Genomic DNA, 18779 nt, shown 5'->3' with positions numbered 1-18779 from the left:
GTTTGGCAGTGTATAGCATTTGTGAATTTGTACAGGATTCCTTCTCAGCAATACAGGGCGAATAAAGAAGGACTTAACAACTTTAAAAATTCATATAAATTTATTGAAATAAGATACAGAGCTGTGTTATTTTGTAGGAAAACACTTCAAGTATTTTTTTACCTTAAACTAATGATGTTGTATGTGGCTTCCGTTGCTTATCCTGCACAAATCCCATTAGAAGTCAATTTCTTCCCAAACTCGCTCTAGCATTGCAGGTGTAACTTGCTCAGTGATGGCATAAATTCTAGCTCTAAGTTCAGGTAGAGAAGCTAGCACAGGAGGTACAAACACGATATCCTTGATGAATTCCCATATCGAGTGGTGTCAGGTCTGGGTAATGTGGGGGCCATGCAATTGGCGCATGACAGCCAATCCATTTACCTGGAAAGTCGTCACTGTGAATGCCTGGCTGAAAGCTCGTGTAGTTTTAAGCAATTGACACGGTTGGAAACCCGAGAACATTTTATTGAATGTTATCTCTGCGAGACTCTGCATTCGTACAAAACTTTATGTATTTCCCTATAAATTGACACTACAATAACCTCTGTAGAAACTATGAATTAATTTATATGAATTTTCAAGGCTGTGCAGTCCTTTTTGAAACAGCCTATATTGTTCATCGATTTAAATCTACGATTCCCTACCCAAAATTTTCCGGAATTTGAATACTGCGCCCAAACAATGGACAGTGCAAACTCGTGGCGAGCAGGTGCAGAGGAGTGGGCCGGGAGACCCAGAGAGAGAGGAGGCGAGAGTGGAGAGTCTTTGGCTGATACGTACGTCCCTGGAGAGGGCGTGCGCGTTGTCGGCGGCGGGCGGCCGGCAGAGCCCCCTGGCGGCGGCGCGCTGCACCCTGTTGTGGACGGCGAGCGCGCGCCCGAACTGCGGGCTCAGCAGCAGCGTCTGCACGGCTGCCACCTGCGCGCCCAGCGCCGAGCCCGACCCCACGCCGTCGGCGGCGGCGGCGGCGCTCTTCTTCAGCAGCAACTGCAGCCGCTGCAGCGACGCCACCAGCTCCCCGTACCCTGCCGAACACACCGGGAAAGCCATTAACGGATCCAATCTCTCGAGGACCGGATTCACTTCCTCGTCTGACAAACTGGCGTCCACACACGCCTTTCTTCAGGTCGCCAAAGATCGGTGAAAGATCCGCACTGTACTGTAGTCTCGCAGAATAGTAAAGAGTTGGAAACGTGGAATATTGTCAAAGTTTCGTTGCCTATGCCGAGAGCCGGAGGCAGTAGGTTAGCCAAGAAGTAAGAGGATTGCACACGTATCGGAATGTGTCGTCTCGTAGGGGCAGTGGTCTGGTTACACACAACAGGCGAGAGAGAATTGCTTAGCACGCGGGTTTGTGTTAGACGGAGACTTTGGTAGAGAGTAAGACAGAGGTATAGCGTCAGCTGTATTGCATTTTGTAACTTCGCGTACGTCTGCCGTAACAAAACGTAACTCTGTCACAAAAACACCTAAGGGGCGAGTACGACAGATAAATCGGCAGTATAAGTGGAACGAACGCGTTCATTACAAACGAGCATGACGTCAGGACGTCGCACGTGCTTCCTTTAAATACGCCAGCTTTGATAGCAACAAGGCACTCGCACTCGCAGTTAGACTTGCAGTTAGATGTCTACTGGGTCGCTGCAAAGCGCTCAGCTCGGTGATCGACATGTTAATCTTTATTAAGGAGATGTTGCAGTAAGGGCGGCCCGTCCAGCAGCAACGTGAGGGGACAGTACCACCTCTGGTCCTCTCTGCTGCCACCGTCAATCGTCGACCGGGGATTAGCAGACATCGTGGCAGACTCGCTCGCCGCCAATGCTGACCACATCGGTGAGCCGTCGTCGAGATCGCGCGGGGCCTAGGCCCTGTGCATCTGCCGTCACAACCGGGTGAGCCGACGACGCTGGGGGACTGCAGCCCGTTCCGCCAGTCCACCACGGACGAGCCACCAGGAGGAGAAGGGTAGAAGACGGGGTGGGATAGAGTACACTCCACACTACGAGAACGCCTCTCGTGCTGACAGCGCCGGGACTCCAAACCGGAGCCTCGTACGTGCAGCGGCCTGCTGTCCGCCGCCGAGCCACGCGCGGCCGAAGTAAGGGCATTCCACTGCTACGTCACAGCACGCGGCGCTGCGCTAGCAAGACTGGTGCGGTCCGGAGCTGGTGTCATCGCTCCGAGTCAGCGAGGACTCGGGAAAGGTCGTTGATATCACCGAGCTCAGCCAGCCTGTGTTACGCGGGCCACATTGTACTCGGCAGGAATAAAGGTATCACGAACTAATAATGTTTCTTTGGCGTTTCTGACGCGCCCACAATCATTTCCTACCATCCTGACAACTGGAGAGGTCACCGCTCGGCCTCCAGTCCACCGTAGGAGACTGAGACCACCGGGGCGCCAACAGTAGAGATGATGTTGCAGCGTTACCCAATCAGATCGCTGAAGCATAGCTTCCATTCAGTTGGCAGTGTGGGGGGTGGGCATTATCGTGCGACGGGACGATTCTGTCCGACAGCATTCCCGGGTGTTTCGATTCCACGGTACGTGACAGTTTCTGCAAAGTGTCTCCGTAGCATCGCGCGTCGGGTGTGGTTCCGGCCTCGAGGAACTCGTCAAGCGGAGGATACCTGCAGTACGAGGAGGTGTTCGTCGCGACTTAACTGACTTTGGTGGGGGAGATGTGGGATGTTTCCACTGCTGGCTTTACCACTTGCTGTCAGAATGCTGTCGGACAGAATCTTCCTGCTAACGTCAGCTGCTCCATGAGGCTGTTTGCAGACAGTGCAGTTGTCTGTAAGAAGGTACAGACGTCAGGAAACTGCATCTCACTGCAGGAGGACCAGCAGAGGATTTGTGGATGGTGCAGGGACTGACAGGTGACACTGGTTGCTTGGCTGAATGGTTAAAGGGACCGACCTACTAGGTCATCAATCCATTTGTCCTCGAACAGACAGGTCTGTACGACTGTAGACCAGAGAGATCCTACCCTCACACTGCCAATCAAGTAAGGGCAACTCTTCACACATCCTCCACACAGCCCTAATTTTTCACCGTGTGATTTTCTTACATTTACGACTCAACGAAAGACACGCGTGGGTGTCGGTTTCAAATGGACGAAGAAGTGCGAGTGTCAGAATGGTTGTGCATCAGTCAGGGGCTGACAACATTCTACGAAACAAAAGTTTATCATCTCGTCTCCTAGTGGGGTAAATGTGTTAACGTTTGTGCTGGTAACTTTGATTAGAACCATCCCATGGTCCCAGAGTGGAGTGTGTTCAGTTTTCATTTGACTGCATTTTATAGAAAGATTATACAGTAGATCGCTGGGGCACTGGAGAGTACCTAGTGACTGGAAAAAAGCGCAGGTCATTCGCATTTTCAAGAAGGGTCATAGGACAAATGCACATAATTATAGGTCTATATCGTTGATGTCAATCAAGTGTAGAAACACAGAACACGTTTTCTGATCACGTATTGTGGCGCTTTCAGTGAACAAAAATCTCCTCCTTTAAAAATAAACATACACTCCTGGAAATTGAAATAAGAACACCGTGAATTCATTGTTCCAGGAAGGGGAAACTTTATTGACACATTCCTGGGGTCAGATACATCACATGATCACACTGACAGAACCACAGGCACATAGACACAGGCAACAGAGCATGCACAATGTCGGCACTAGTACAGTGTATATCCACCTTTCGCAGCAATGCAGGCTGCTATTCTCCCATGGAGACGATCGTAGAGATGCTGGATGTAGTCCTGTGGAACGGCTTGCCATGCCATTTCCACCTGGCGCCTCAGTTGGACCAGCGTTCGTGCTGGACGTGCAGACCGCGTGAGACGACGCTTCATCCAGTCCCAAACATGCTCAATGGGGGACAGATCCGGAGATCTTGCTGGCCAGGGTAGTTGACTTACACCTTCTAGAGCACGTTGGGTGGCACGGGATACATGCGGACGTGCATTGTCCTGTTGGAACAGCAAGTTCCCTTGCCGGTCTAGGAATGGTAGAACGATGGGTTCGATGACGGTTTGGATGTACCGTGCACTATTCAGTGTCCCCTCGACGATCACCAGTGGTGTACGGCCAGTGTAGGAGATCGCTCCCCACACCATGATGCCGGGTGTTGGCCCCGTGTGCCTCGGTCGTATGCAGTCCTGATTGTGGCGCTCACCTGCACGGCGCCAAACACGCATACGACCATCATTGGCACCAAGGCAGAAGCGACTCTCATCGCTGAAGACGACCCGTCTCCATTCGTCCCTCCATTCACGCCTGTCGCGACACCACTGGAGGCGGGCTGCACGATGTTGGGGCGTGAGCGGAAGACGGCCTAAAGGTGTGCGGGACCGTAGCCCAGCTTCATGGAGACGGTTGCGAATGGTCCTCGCCGATACCCCAGGAGCAACAGTGTCCCTAATTTGCTGGGAAGTGGCGGTGCGGTCCCCTACGGCACTGCGTAGGATCCTACGGTCTTGGCGTGCATCCGTGCGTCGCTGCGGTCCGGTCCCAGGTCGACGGGCACGTGCACCTTCCGCCGACCACTGGCGACAACATCGATGTACTGTGGAGACCTCACGCCCCACGTGTTGAGCAATTCGGCGGTACGTTCACCCGGCCTCCCGCATGCCCACTATACGCCCTCGCTCAAAGTCCGTCAACTGCACATACGGTTCACGTCCACGCTGTCGCGGCATGCTACCAGTGTTAAAGACTGCGATGGAGCTCCGTATGCCACGGCAAACTGGCTGACACTGACGGCGGCGGTGCACAAATGCTGCGCAGCTAGCGCCATTCGACGGCCAACACCGCGGTTCCTGGTGTGTCCGCTGTGCCGTGCGTGTGATCATTGCTTGTACAGCCCTCTCGCAGTGTCCGGAGCAAGTATGGTGGGTCTGACACACCGGGGTCAATGTGTTCTTTTTTCCATTTCCAGGAGTGTAGATGCTGGAAACAGAGATCTTGCGAGACTCAGCTTACTCTGTCCCTCCATAAGATTCACAGCACTGTTGACACTGAAACTCAGGTTGATCTGACTTCAGGAGGGCATGTACAAGATTACCGAGTACCGTACCAGACTTGTGACAGGATTCTAGGCTTCCTTGCAGGCAGTACACAACACGATGCTCTTAACAGAACAAAATCAGCAGACGTAAAGGTAATTTCAAGAGTACCTCAAGAAAGAGTGAAAGGATCATTAAAGTTTATAGTTTGTTTTAATGATTAGTGGATGACGTCAGATGATCCATGAGGCTGTTTGCAGCCACTTACAAGAGACTGCCTTGGGAAGACTAGCAAACCAGACATGGCAAGAGAAGCACACAGAGACAAAAGATGACCAAGTCTAACGAGAGAGGTGGAAGAATAGTTTGAGCAGGTAGGATGAGGACTGTGCTCGACCACCACGGCTGCAGCCTGGTCTGGGCCAGAAGAGGCAACAGAGTGTTCTGCCAACACCTCAATGGGCCAATTAGATTAAGCAGCCTTGCAGCCCTCCAGCCCTCCCTTAAGGAGAATTGAAAAACCCTGATTCATGAATAAAACAAACTATGCCAGCCACTGGGGTATTATCTCCCAACACCAGGGGTAGCGAGTCAGGGGGATTAAGAGTCCGCCACAGGGCTGCTAGGTTGGGGTAGTCCAGCAAAATGTGGACCACTGTGAAACGGGAGCCACAATAACAGTGGCTTGGGTCCTCGCTATGAAGGAGATGACCACGAGTCAGCTACTTACGGCCGATGAAGAGACAGAAAAGGACAGAAGAGTCCTCGAGAGAACTGCATGGAGGACCTCCACAGATTCGTAGTCTCCTTTATCACCCATAATTGGTGAAGTCAATGCGAGCCATTCCATATTCTATGCACCTAAAACTTGACAGCATAATACCGATTGGAGGTCTGTTTCGAGAATACCAATCTCAAGGGTTGGGTTACTGGTAGCCAGTTTGGCCAGGCTATCAGCGAGTTCGTTTCCCACGATCCTGACATGGCCTGTGGCCCAAACTAATGTCACTGAGCATCCACATCGTTCAGGAGCATACGGGGAATCCTGGATAGAAATGACCAAGTGGAGGTGAGTGTAGCTGGCCGATCAAGATCTTGCAAACTGCTCAAGGAGTCGCAACAGAAGAGAAAGGACCCATCAGTACAGCAATAGATATGTTCAAGAGTAGAAGATGGCTACCAACTCCATAGTGAAAACCCTCCAGTTATAAGACAGAGCAGTCCAGTATGTCCCACATTAATGGATTAGCGTGTTTGGAAAGAGGAGATGATAGTCCGGATGCTTAGGAGAACTGCGAATGTGGGCAGCATAATTGACAAGCTGTTGTTGCCACCTGATCCACAGTGGAGTAACTCCAGCCTCCACGAGTGAGCTATTACGAGGGGTAGTTTGAAAGGCTCCTGTCAAGTTGATTCTCACAGGGGAGTATCAGATCCAGTATCTGCAACGCCGAAGGTGATGTCAGACCACATGCCAGACTCTCATAACTGAGGCGGGATCATGTCAGGGCTTTGTAAAGCTGCAGAAGTGTAGTGTGGTGTGGTCTGCACCCCAGCTAGTGTTTCTAATGCAGTGAAGTGTATTAAGGTGCTGCCAGCACATTCACTTAATATGACGAAGATGGGGAATCCATGTAAACTGAGAACCGAAGACGGTCCCAAAAAACGATAAGTCTCCACCACACTGAGCAGTTGGTCATCAAAGTAAAGTTTTGGTTGTTGGTGAATGGTACGACATTGACAGAGCCCTGTGGAATCCCAGTCTCTTGGATATGGGGGGGGGGTATTGTGGTAAGCGCCAAATTGAACCAATAATGTACAGTGTGACTGGAAGTTCTGGATGAAAATTGGGAGTGGACCCCGAAGATCCCATTTGTGTAATGTAGCAAGGATGTGGTGTCACCATGTGGTGTCATAAGCCTTTTGCAGGTCAAAGAAGGTGTTGACATTGGGAAAAATCTGTTAAGATGGCCAACTCCAGGTAAACCAGATTATCAGTAGTGGAACGGCCTTGTCAAAAACCACCCTTGGATGGAGCCACAAGACCCCAAGGAGCCAACACAGCCACCAGCTCGCCATGCGTTCAAGCCACTTACATTGATGACACATATTGGGCTATAACTGTCCGTCTCTAGAGGATCCTTAACCTGTTTCAGTTCTGGGACAATGATGCGTTCTCGCCATTGCGATGGGCGAAAGATGGCTAAGTTATGGCACTGACAATCCACCAATAGGTGCTTCACCATTTGGTTGTGGATGCAGTCAGGGTGTGAGTCGTATCGGCTGCATCGACAGTGGGCTAGGACACTGACAAATTCCCACTCACTGAATGGAGCGTTATATGGTGTATAGTAAAAGATAATTGCTTTCGCTCCAACCGCTGTTTTAGGGCATGAAATGGAGGTTGATAATTACCAGACGCTGAGGTTTGAGCATAGTACACAGCAAAATGTTCAGCGATGGTATCTGGGTCAGTGTAGACAGTGCCATTAAATATAATACCAGGTATGCCAGCAGGAGTCTGGATTTCATAATTCGATGGTTGAAATGTACCATTCCCAGAATTCTCACTTCCTTTTTATTAGGTAGCACAGCTGGTCATGGAGGTGCTTAAAGGTAAAGATATGCTCCATTGATGGGTGCTGCTTATGGTGTTGGAGAGCCCACTTCTGATCTCGAATGGCTTTTGCGATTTCTGAGGACCACCAAGTTACTGTCTTCGGATAGGCCAGGCCTGAGGAAAAGAGGATCACTAAATCAACTGCCAAAAGAATGGCAGTTGTATGCTGGACTGCCGTATCGATATCTCCATGCAGCGGGGAGCCAAGATCGGTAGCAGAGGCGAAAGTATCCCAGTCAGCACTGTTGAGAGCCCATCTGGGCAGGCGTCCAGGGAAGTGGCACTGAGGGAGGGGCAGGAAGATCATGAAGTGGTCACTACCACACAGGTCATCGTAGACGCTCCAGTGGATGGATGGGAAAATACATGGGCAGGCAATGATTGAGCAGATTCTGTGCATCACATTGAAGTGTGTGGGGGTACCAGTATTCAAGAGGCAAATACCAAATTGTGCCAGTAATTTTTCGAGGTCTTTAAACCACAGCCAGTGACCTTGGTTCCATCCCACAAATCTCTGAAATCACTGAAGATTAGGAAAGGTACGGGAACTGAGAACACACTGCAAAAAGTACATTCTGAGACCGCCATCAGGAGGGAGGTAAACATTGCAGATGATAATATCCTGAAATGACCTTACGCAGAACAGCCAAGCCTCTAAAGCTCGATTAAGAGGTACAAGTTTGTTATATAGAATGTCTAGAACATGTGTGCAAACTCTGCCCAACACTCTGTCATAGGCAGCACAATTCTTACAATATCCGCAGTATCCACGAAGAACTGGGGTGTGTTTTGCTGGAAACCAAGTCTGCTGAATGGCAATGCAGAAGGCAGGTGAAGTGCTTCAAAGATGTGGTAGCTCAGCCAGGTGGTGGAAAACAACGCTACAATTCCACTGGAGACTAATGTTGTCAATGTACAATGAGGCTATGAAGGGACCAAGGGGACGAGTTATGCCTTAGGGTCACCTGCTGCCATTGGTTGAGGGGTTCCTTTGTATGGTGCGAACCAGGGCCTCAGGGACTGCCAGAACATTCGCCTTGTCTGCAGGAGTGGAACAAGTGTGATCTGGTGGCAAGGGGCCCACCAGAATGTTCTCCTTCTTGGAGAATTTTTTCTTGTCTTTCCTCTCCTTAGAGAATTTTGATGATTGCAAGGGCTTCTCTGAATCAGTTTCAGATAATGATGACAATTGTGAAGCCCTGCGACCAGCAGCCTGTGGCTCCTTCAGACACTGGCTGGTGTCCAGTTGTAGACTAGTGGAAACCTTGGAAGTAAGTGTCCTGAGGGACCCCTCCCTGGCAGAGAACCTGGAGGAAGGTGATTTGTCTCCAGATGGAAGGTGGGGACCAAGGTCTCTCATGGTTGGGAAGCCATCGATCCCAGAGTAGGTGCGTGGGAAGCAGCAACAGGGGAGCCCCCAACCATCAGGTGGGTAGGAATGGTACAGCGGTCTTGATGGCCAACTGTAGGTGATCTAATGGGCAGGAGTGCCATCACCAAAGGGCCGACGTCGTCATAGCTGTAGTATATGACGTTGTTTGACATCATGTGTGCAACTGCTCATCCTACTTCTTAGCCTATTGGTAACTGAGTTTGTCCAGAGTCTCGCTGTATTTTCTTTTCTCTGTGGAAAACAGAGCAATCTGGCAAGCAGAAACAATGTTGTTTTTCACAGTTGACACAGATGGGGGGGGGGGGGAGGTAAACAGGGAGTGTACCCACGCAGCATTCGTCCGTAATCTCTGCAGATGGGGCAACGCAAAGACATTTGCCCAAATTTCAAGTACCTGAAGCACTGCATTTGGGGGTGCATAATTTCACATCGCATTGATCTTTTCAAGCAATGAATCGGCCTCAAAGACCAAGACGAAGGCGCTGCTAGAAATCCTATCGTCCTTTCCCCCACTATGTACATGACGGACAAAATGTACACACCATTGCTACAAGTTGGCACGTAGCTCACCATCAGATTGTAAGAGCAAGTCTCTGTGGAAAATGATGCCCTTTCGAATGTTATGGGGAGTGGCAGTCACTCGTATGTCATCCAGTTTGTTACAAGTGAGCAATGCCTGTGACTAGGCAGGGGATGCTGTTTTGATCAAAACTGGCCCAATTTTCATTTTAGAGGTGGCTGCCACTTCCCCAAACTTGTCTTATAAGTTCTCCAAAAAGAACAAGGGCTTTGTGGCCAAGAAAGAATCGCCATCAGTCCTCATACAAACCAAGAACTACAGGGAGTATTTCTCTGCTTGCCACTTAGCTTTACATTCCTCCCATGGTGCAGCCAGCGAAGAGAATATTTTAGGGTCATAGCTCTCCTGATTAAAGGAAGACTTTCCTGCCATAGAAACTGCTGGGGCCATACGGGCACCAGCAGGAGAGCTTCTGTGAAGTTTGGAAGGTAGGAGACGAGGTACTGGCAGGAGTAAAGCTGTGAGGACGGGGCGTGAGTCGTGCTTGGGTAGCTCAGTCGGTAGAGCACTTGCCCGCGAAAGGCAAAGGTCCCGAGTTCGAGTCTCGGTCCGGCACACAGTTTTAATCTGCCAGGAAGTTTCATATCAGCGCACACTCCGCTGCAGAGTGAAAATCTCATTCAGGAGGTAACTTCATTCGCTTAATTTGCAGTTCACCTGTCACAGTGCCACCCACCCTGACCAGAGGCTATCCCTGTGGGGGCCAGTAATGCACTGCTCAGAGTCTCCGCGTAGGCACATACTCCTTGGCATACAAGGGGAGTTTGCAGCTCAGGTACCAACAGTGCAATTCCTGTACAGTCAGGGGGGCTACCACTGTGCAGGTACTTGACGACCCCCCACAAGGGGACGGCTGCCGTGCTGGGTTTCGGGTGTATTACTGTATTAAAGCTAAGGGTGTACAGATAGAAAGGCACAAAGTTGGAGCACACATCACGTTGGGTGACCTCCCCTGTATGAACTGCACTTCTTGAGAGTTTTGAAAATTGGTGGCAAGTCAAACCCAACAATGGGAACCATACGAGGGTTGTACCAAACGTAAGGTGCCCATATTTTTTGCAAATAGAAAACATTGTTTATTGTTATTAATTTATACATCATTGAAAGTTTACACTTTTGTCTATTTTTCAACATATTCTCCATTTTTTTCCGACACACTTTTGAAGACAGTGCTCCAGCTTTTGTGTTCCAAAGTCGAAGAAGTCTCCCGACAACCCACTGAGGAAGCGTGTGACCTCTGCTCGGACTTCATTGTCGCTCTTGAAGCATTTGCCACCTAAGTGTTCCTTCAGCTTGGGGAAGAGGTGACAATCGCTAGGGGCTAAGTCCGGGCTGTACGGGGGATGGGGCATAACATTCCACCCAAATTTCTTCAGAATCTCCTGTTTGTCGAGCGACGTGCAGTCGAGCATTATCGTGAAGAAGCACTACCGCCTCCGTCAGTCGTCCTCTCCGGCGATTCTGGATTGCTCGCCGGAGTTGGGTCAATATTTCACAATATCTGTCTGAGATTACTGTCGTCTCAGGTTGCATGAAATTGATGAGGAGTACCCCATCCTGATCCCAAAACATAGTCACCATGAGCTTTCCTGGGACTGCATTTGTTTGAATTTCTTTGGTGGCGGTGACCTGGAGTGACGCCACTGACGTGAATGTTGTTTTGTTTTGGGGGTGTAATGAAACACCCACGTTTCACCTCCGACGACGATAGAGTCCAACAAACTTCTCCTTGTTGCCTCCCCTTCACATTGTTGAAGAACATTGTGACCACAGCCGAGACATTGCCCATTGTGTCCGTCAGTCAGCATCCGGGGGACGCAGTGAGCACACAGCTTGCGATAACCTAACGTTACTATTAAAATTCTTTCAGTTGTACCGTGGGAAGCTTCAGGAATGCGCTCAACAAATTCACGGACAGTGACCCTCCGATCTTTGAGCAGATCACTGTCGATCTGGACAATCGCATCCGAAACCGGGGTCTTCCGCTCCGTTCTTCATCGTGAACGTCCGTGCGACCTCAGCAAAAGCCCTGCACCATTTGCGGATGTGCTGAACGGACACGCACTCTTCACCATAAACCTCAGTCATTTGCCGATGAATCTTCGCGGGGGGTAACTTCGTTGCGTGGAGAAACCGGATTACTGCTCGAACCTCGCACTTGGCGGAAGCGGCGATCATCTCTGACGGCTGCCAAGCCAACACTGAGCGACGTAGCGAATCACGGACGGGCGGGATCGAGAGTGGGGGATTTAGCCTAGCACCTTCCCTCGAGGCTGTAGCTCATTGGGAACCTTACTTTTGGTACAACCCTCGTATGTTTATTTAATGAAAAGTTGTACAATACGCCAGAAGTGGAAACTCGAGGCCCTATCATAAATCAGGTCCAAGCACGGTCAGCATCAAGAAAACCATCCGGTGGAGAGGCAGAGGGCGAAAGGGATAGTGGAAGTATAAACATGCCTCACGTAAAGGAAGTAATGTTGCAAAGGCTTGGGGCCCCGTAGTAACTAGGTGGGTACTCACAAAAGAGTTATGAGTTCCCTGGTGTGAGGTGGCACTGAACGCAAGTAAATGTAACATTTTGGACATTCATAGGTAAAGAAATCCACTGCTATACAGTTACAATTCTGGTGAAAAATTGATGGAAAAATAAGCTGCCTAGGAGTACCCATATAGAGCTATCCAAGGCAGAATGACCACTTAATGTTTATTGTAGGACAAGCAGATGCCATCCAACACTTGTTCTTTGGCAGACGCTACGAGAGAGTTTTAATCTGCCGGTACGTTTCAAAGACATTATTTTCAGCCAGGTGACGCCTTCGACAACCGCCGATATTTCGAGTGGTGAACGGCCTGTCATTATAAGGCGCTGAGCAAGACAAGTTAAATTGAAATCCTCGTCATGAGGAGTATATGCCGAAAGATCACTCTCACTCACTCACTCTCTCTCTCACTCTCTCTCTCTCTCTCTCTCTCTCTCTCTCTCTCTCTCTCTCTCTCTCTAAACACTAGCTACAAGCCGGCCGGTGTGGCCGTGCGGTTAAAGGCGCTTCAGTCTGGAACCGCGTGACCGCTACGGTCGTAGGTTCGAATCCTGCCTCGGGCATGGATGTGTGTGATGTCCTTAGGTTAGTTAGGTTTAATTAGTTCTAAGTTCTAGGTGACTGATGACCTCAGAAGTTGAGTCGCATAGTGCTCAGAGCCATTTGAACTAGCTACAAGAAAACCAAAGACGAGCAACGTCAGAAGCTATCGACAGTGAATATTAATAACCAACGGGTGAGGTAGCATCAACTCTGTTCCTCTGTTGTTTGACCAGGGGGAGAGTAACACCTCACGCAAAATTTAAGCAAAAATCTTTATGTCTAATGGTAATGTCACTTACTACGACCAAGATAATATTCTGCAATACCAGACACGCTCGGCTGTTGTGAGCGTGTGTGACGCTTGTGCTCAGTACCCCAACCCTCGACAGTCCTCATAGTCTGACACTTGAAGCAAGTGCAGCGAATACGGCAGACACCTACACAAGCAATATCACCCTTTACGGATCCCACAAGCGCTCTAATCTTAGATGGCGGTAGAAAAACACATTTCAAATCACACTCCCGCAGAATACGACCAGTCCTGTTGGAAATGCTTCTCGCCGAAGACAAAGAAGCGCTAGACTTCTGGTGTTTAACATTAGCAATAGCACACGTATGGTTAGAAATGCTGTTTGTCGTACACGGCGGCTGACCGAGTGAACTACGTGACGAATATTCCAGAGTCATACTAGGGAGAGTAAACATTGTATTTTTATGAACTGATTTAATGTAAAGTTATTTACCGCTCCGCTACCTTGTGAAATACTAAAACATTGGCATTCCAAAGTAATATAAGCCTCCAAATAACGACTCCAGTGCTAGCATTAAACATAGCTGTTGACAGGTAATTGGGCTATTATAGCAGAGCGTACATATTTTTAATTTATCATAACGTTTGCGAACGGATGAAAATCGGTTTTATTCTTCTTTAATTAGAAAAAATCACAACAACGTACAGCACAAAAATAAGAAATGGTAACACGCATTAAATTCAACTGCAAGTTAAGAAATACTAAAACAGGGATTGGTGATAGCCGATAATGCTGTGGGTGTATAGATTGTTTTAGTCTATAATTGGCCTTGCTGTCTATCAATAGTGCCTATCCTTTTTTAGTTGTATGATTGAAAATCAAAATCTCTCTCGGTTTCCCTACACGGCAACTTGGATGTCCTCGGGGTCAATTCTAGCGTCCGACTCTAACCGTCAGCTTTGAGCTATGACGTCACACCTAAGGCAAAAACTATACACAGAGGCAATCTTTGAAAGCAGCCATCATATTCGTAAACAAAAGAATATGGCTTGCGATGAAATTACAATCACAGTTCACGTGATTAATTACTTAGCTACGAATTATATAGAAAAGAAATGAAGGTAATGAAAGTAAGAACAGAAAAATGTGTGTGTCTGAAATAAAGTATTATTTTCATTTATGCGAGGATGAAAAACACAGAGAACCTTTACATCCATTATACTATAGCGCTCTGTGCACTCGAAATATTCAGAAACAGCGTTAATTTATAACAACAATAATAAATATAATAACAATAATAATAATTATTATTGAATTAAGGGAACTATCGCAGGAAAGTGGGAGAAACTAAAATGTAACACAACAACGGGAAAATTCAGATAAACAATAACATATATGAAACATAAAAAGAATGGTAGCATAAAATGTGGAGAAACCAACACGGAAATCCTAGTAGACACAGCAATACACAACCAACGAAAATTCATAAAAAGTAACAAATACTGGAATCGATAACTAGAATTAAGATATATACATCAATTCCGGTTACCGATTCCAGCCATTAGACGGTTTGTTATTTACACCGTTTTCGCAACGGGTTTTAGAACTACAGTGTTACAGGATTTTATTCTATTGACTATTATCGAAAAGAAAAAAGAAGATTGGAATCGGTGCCTAAAATATTTGTTACTTCTTTGCAGTAGTCCAGCGATCAATAAGAACTCTACAAATCCTACAAAAACCGAGTTCTCTCTCTCTCTCTCTCTCTCTCTCTCTCTCTCTCACACACACACACACACACACACACACACACACACACACACACAAAATTATGAACCATCTAATGGTTGGAATCTGTAACTAGAAGTGACCTCCTATATAAGTCAATTCTAGCTACCAATTCCAACATTTTCTACCGAGCGAGGTGGCGCAGTGGTTAGACACTGGACTCGCATTCGGGAGGACGACGGTTCAATCCCGCGTCCGGCCATCCTGATTTAGGTTTTCCGTGATTTCCCTAAATCACTCCAGGCAAATGCCGGGATGGTTCCTCTGAAAGGGCACGGCCGACTACCTTCCCCATCCTTCCCTAATCCGATGAGACCGATGACCACGCTGTCTGGTCTCCTTCCCCAAACCAACCAACCAACCAACCAACCAATTCCAACATTTCCATCGTTCATTATGTAGGTCGTTTTCCCGACAGATGTGTCCACTGAAATGTAATAGGATTTCTGCTTTTATAATTTTTCCTCTTTAAAACGCTGGGAAAAGTGACAAATACTAGAATCGGTAACTACAAATAAGCTATTCTAGTTACCGAATCCAACCATTGCACGGTTCATTATTTAGATCGTTTTTGCAGCAGGCGTGTGCACCGAAACGTAACAGGATTTCTGCGCCCGTAATTGCTCTCTGAACTTCTGCGAAGAAGTGATTTTGGGATCGGTAACCAGGAATAACGAATGTAGGTCGGTCAATTCTAGTTATCGATTCCAATACTTGTTACTTTTTGTGAATTTCGTTATATGTGTACTGTCTTTTGTTTTCGGATTTCTGTGTCGGTTTCTCCACATTTCGTGCTACTGTTCCATATACGTAATTATTTATTTCGTTTTCCCGTAGTTGTGTTGCATTTTAGTTTCTCCTCGCTCGAAACCCCCACTTTCGAGCGGTAGCCCTTTAGATTCAATAATTATTAATATAAATTAACGCTATTTTATAATATGAAGACTTCACGCACTATACTGTAACGAATTTTATTTAAAGATTCTCGGTGCTTTTCTTAGTCGCATCTTTTACGATAGTAATATATTTCACGCACATTTATTTCTCTTTGGTTTTGTTCTTAATTATTTCCACTATCTTCAGTTCGTTTCGATATAATTTGTGCCTAAGTAAATACTCGCGTGAACTGTGATTCGCCCCGTTTACATGCAGATCCCAGAACAGGATATTGTATACCGATTTTTCAATACCGCTACTGGGTGGTCATGTAAACACTTCCAAAGTGATTCTGGAACTCCGCTTCTAGTTGCCGGTTTTCCGATTTTCGCTTCAGTGTAAACGTAACCGGTTTTGAAACGTGCTTGGGTTGTCAAGTTACGTCTTGTTTTCAAAATATTCGGTTAGTATGGTTAGTGAAGGAGAAAAAGAAATATTAGACTGAGCATGAAGCTACCTGTCTGTAATATTTAAGTGAAAAGAAATAACGAGAGAGGTGACAATCAGAAACCGGATCAACTGTCTTCCAGACGCCACATCTAACTCCGCTAGTGACAGTGAAAAACTGTTTCCGAAATTCGGTTTCCGTCTTTCTGAAGATGTGTCACATGTAACCGCAGTGATTTTAATTTTACCGTACGCTATATTCCTTTGTTTACGAATTTCTTCCGCTACTTTCAAAGATGGTCTCTATCTAGCGGCGTCGCCTCTGGTATGACATCATTGCTCAAAGCACATGAGTGGAATCTAGCACAGAATTTATCCCGTCCTTGCTGTCACGGATCGCTGCCTATCCTGCTATACACAGCAGGCAACCCTCTAACTTTCACGTTGTGTGACGTGGCGTTGACTTTCAACAACTCGTCGCCTACTCGTGGTTATTAAACCATTGCATAAAAACGGGAATAGGTCTGATGCAGACAACTATCGCCCAATCTCACTTATACAGCTTTATCCAAACTTCTTGAAAAGTAATGTATTCAAGAGCAGCATCACATATTTGAAAAATGAAGTACTGACAAAATGTCAATTTCGTTTCCAGAAAGGCTTTTCGACAAAAAACGCTATATATACTTTCACCGATCAAATATTACAAGCATTGAATAACAGAACATCAGCCATTGGGATATTTTGTGATCTCTCAAAGGCTTTTGATTGTGTCAGTCACGAAATTATTCTAGATAAGCTTAAGTATTGTGGTAGGAGTGGGACAGTGCACAAATGGTTTAATTCATATTTGCAGAAGGTTGAAATTAACAGTACAGATAGTCAGCAAAAATCAAGTGTCCTCTAGCAAGAATGGGGTCCCACATGGTTCAGTCTTAGGTCCCTTATTGTTCTTATTAAACACAGTGTTTCAAAATGAATATACTGGTTTTAAGGCTTTGTAGCACTTATTACATTTAACTTACAATTATAAATAATACGTCAAATGAAAGAGGAACTCTAACAGTTTTTAAGAAAAGTGTTCCATATGAGCACCATCGTCACACATCGAGACGATAGGCAAGTTTTTCCAAAACCTTGATCAATATGTCTACAGTAATTGTTGCAACAGTGCTGCTTCTGAAGTCGGATAGATCACCTGGTAGCGGAGACAAATACACATAATCTTTTATGAACCCCCCAAACGCAAAAATCGATGGCGGTCAGATCGTGTGTGAACATGAAGATCGTATAAATTTAGCTCTGTCATCCAGCGCCTTGCGGCCAATCCGGCGGTGGGGTACAGCGCCGTTTAGCCAGTCGCGTGCTGAGTTATGCCAATGAGATGGCGCACCGTTTTGCTGCTGAGAAACACCAGTTACAGTTGCTTCACCGAGAAAGTCGATAGGGGTCTCGTTGCAACTGTACCATCTCGTGGGGATTTGCCTACCCCCAGATACACATATTACGTGTGTTCACATTTCCATTCAGGTTAAATGTCGATTCACCACTGAAGACGACACGATCCAGAAAATCTTCATCTCATGCAGCAAAATTTCATTTGCGAACCTGGCACGTAAATCGTAGAATGTAGGCTTTAGAGCTTGTAACAACTGCGAACGACAAGGACGAACTGATTTCTTGGGACTACGCGTGATAGACTCTCACTCACTCAAGACGTTCTTCATTCATTCTCGGTCGTTCCATACTCTTCCCTTTCCGCACGGGTATACAAATAAATCTGTTTGAGTTGTTCTTTCATTTGATGTGTTATTTATAATTATAAGTTGAATGTAATAAAAGCTACCAAACCTTAAAACCCGTTTATTCATTCTGAAACACCCCATATAGTAATGAAATGCCACTCTATACTCATGAAGATACAAAGCTAGTTCTTTTTGCTGATGATACAAGTATAGTAATCACACCCAACAAACAAGAATCAGCTGAGGAAATTGTAAATAATGTCTTTCAGAAAATTATTAAGTGGTTCTCTGCAAATGGACTCACTAAATTTCGAGAAAACACAGTTTGTATATTTCTGCACAGTAAATGGCATAAAACCATTGATAATTATAGAGTACGAACAGAAGTCTGTTGCTAAGGCAGAATATTCAAAATTTGTGGGTGTGTGCATTGACGAGCAATTGAATTGAAAGAAACACATCGCTAATCTGCTGAAACGGTTAGATTCAACTACTTCTGCTATTAGGGCTATTGCAAATTTTGGTGATAACATACCAGTAAATTAGCGTATTATGCCTATTTCCATTCACTGCTTTCATATGCCATCACATTTTGGGGCAATTCGTCATTAAGACAGAAGGTATTCATTGCACAAAAGCGTGTAATCAGAGTAACAGCTGGGGCCCACGCAAGATCACTTTGCAGACATTTATTTAAGGAACTCGAGATATTCACAGTACCTTCGCAATACATATATTCACTTATAAAATTTGTCATTAATAACCCATCCCGATTCAAAAATAACAGCAAAGTGCATAGCTACAACACTAGAAGAAAGGATGATCTTCACTATTCCGGATTACACCTCAATTTGGGACAGAAAAGGGTGAATTATGCTGCCGCAAAAATCTTTGGCCATTTGCCAAGTAGCATTAAAAGTGTGACAGACAACCAACCAACA

General features: G+C 46.6%; 1 protein-coding gene across 4 annotated transcripts in view; it reads right to left on the bottom strand.

Moving 5' to 3' along the window:
- LOC126210106 (protein PALS1) overlaps positions 1-18779 on the bottom strand; it is a 786719-nt gene that overhangs the window by 66900 nt on the left and 701040 nt on the right. For all 4 annotated transcript variants that reach the window (XM_049939245.1, XM_049939243.1, XM_049939244.1 and 1 more), the window contains exon 6: positions 823-1067. In XM_049939245.1, the coding sequence (XP_049795202.1) occupies positions 823-1067 (245 nt within the window). The remainder of the gene's footprint in view (positions 1-822; positions 1068-18779) is intronic.

Source organism: Schistocerca nitens, chromosome 10, assembly GCF_023898315.1.
Source record: "Schistocerca nitens isolate TAMUIC-IGC-003100 chromosome 10, iqSchNite1.1, whole genome shotgun sequence".
Classification (NCBI taxonomy): Eukaryota; Metazoa; Arthropoda; class Insecta; order Orthoptera; family Acrididae; genus Schistocerca; species Schistocerca nitens.
The sequence above is the reverse complement of the archived record's forward strand: the minus strand, read 5'-3'. Positions and strand labels throughout refer to the sequence as shown.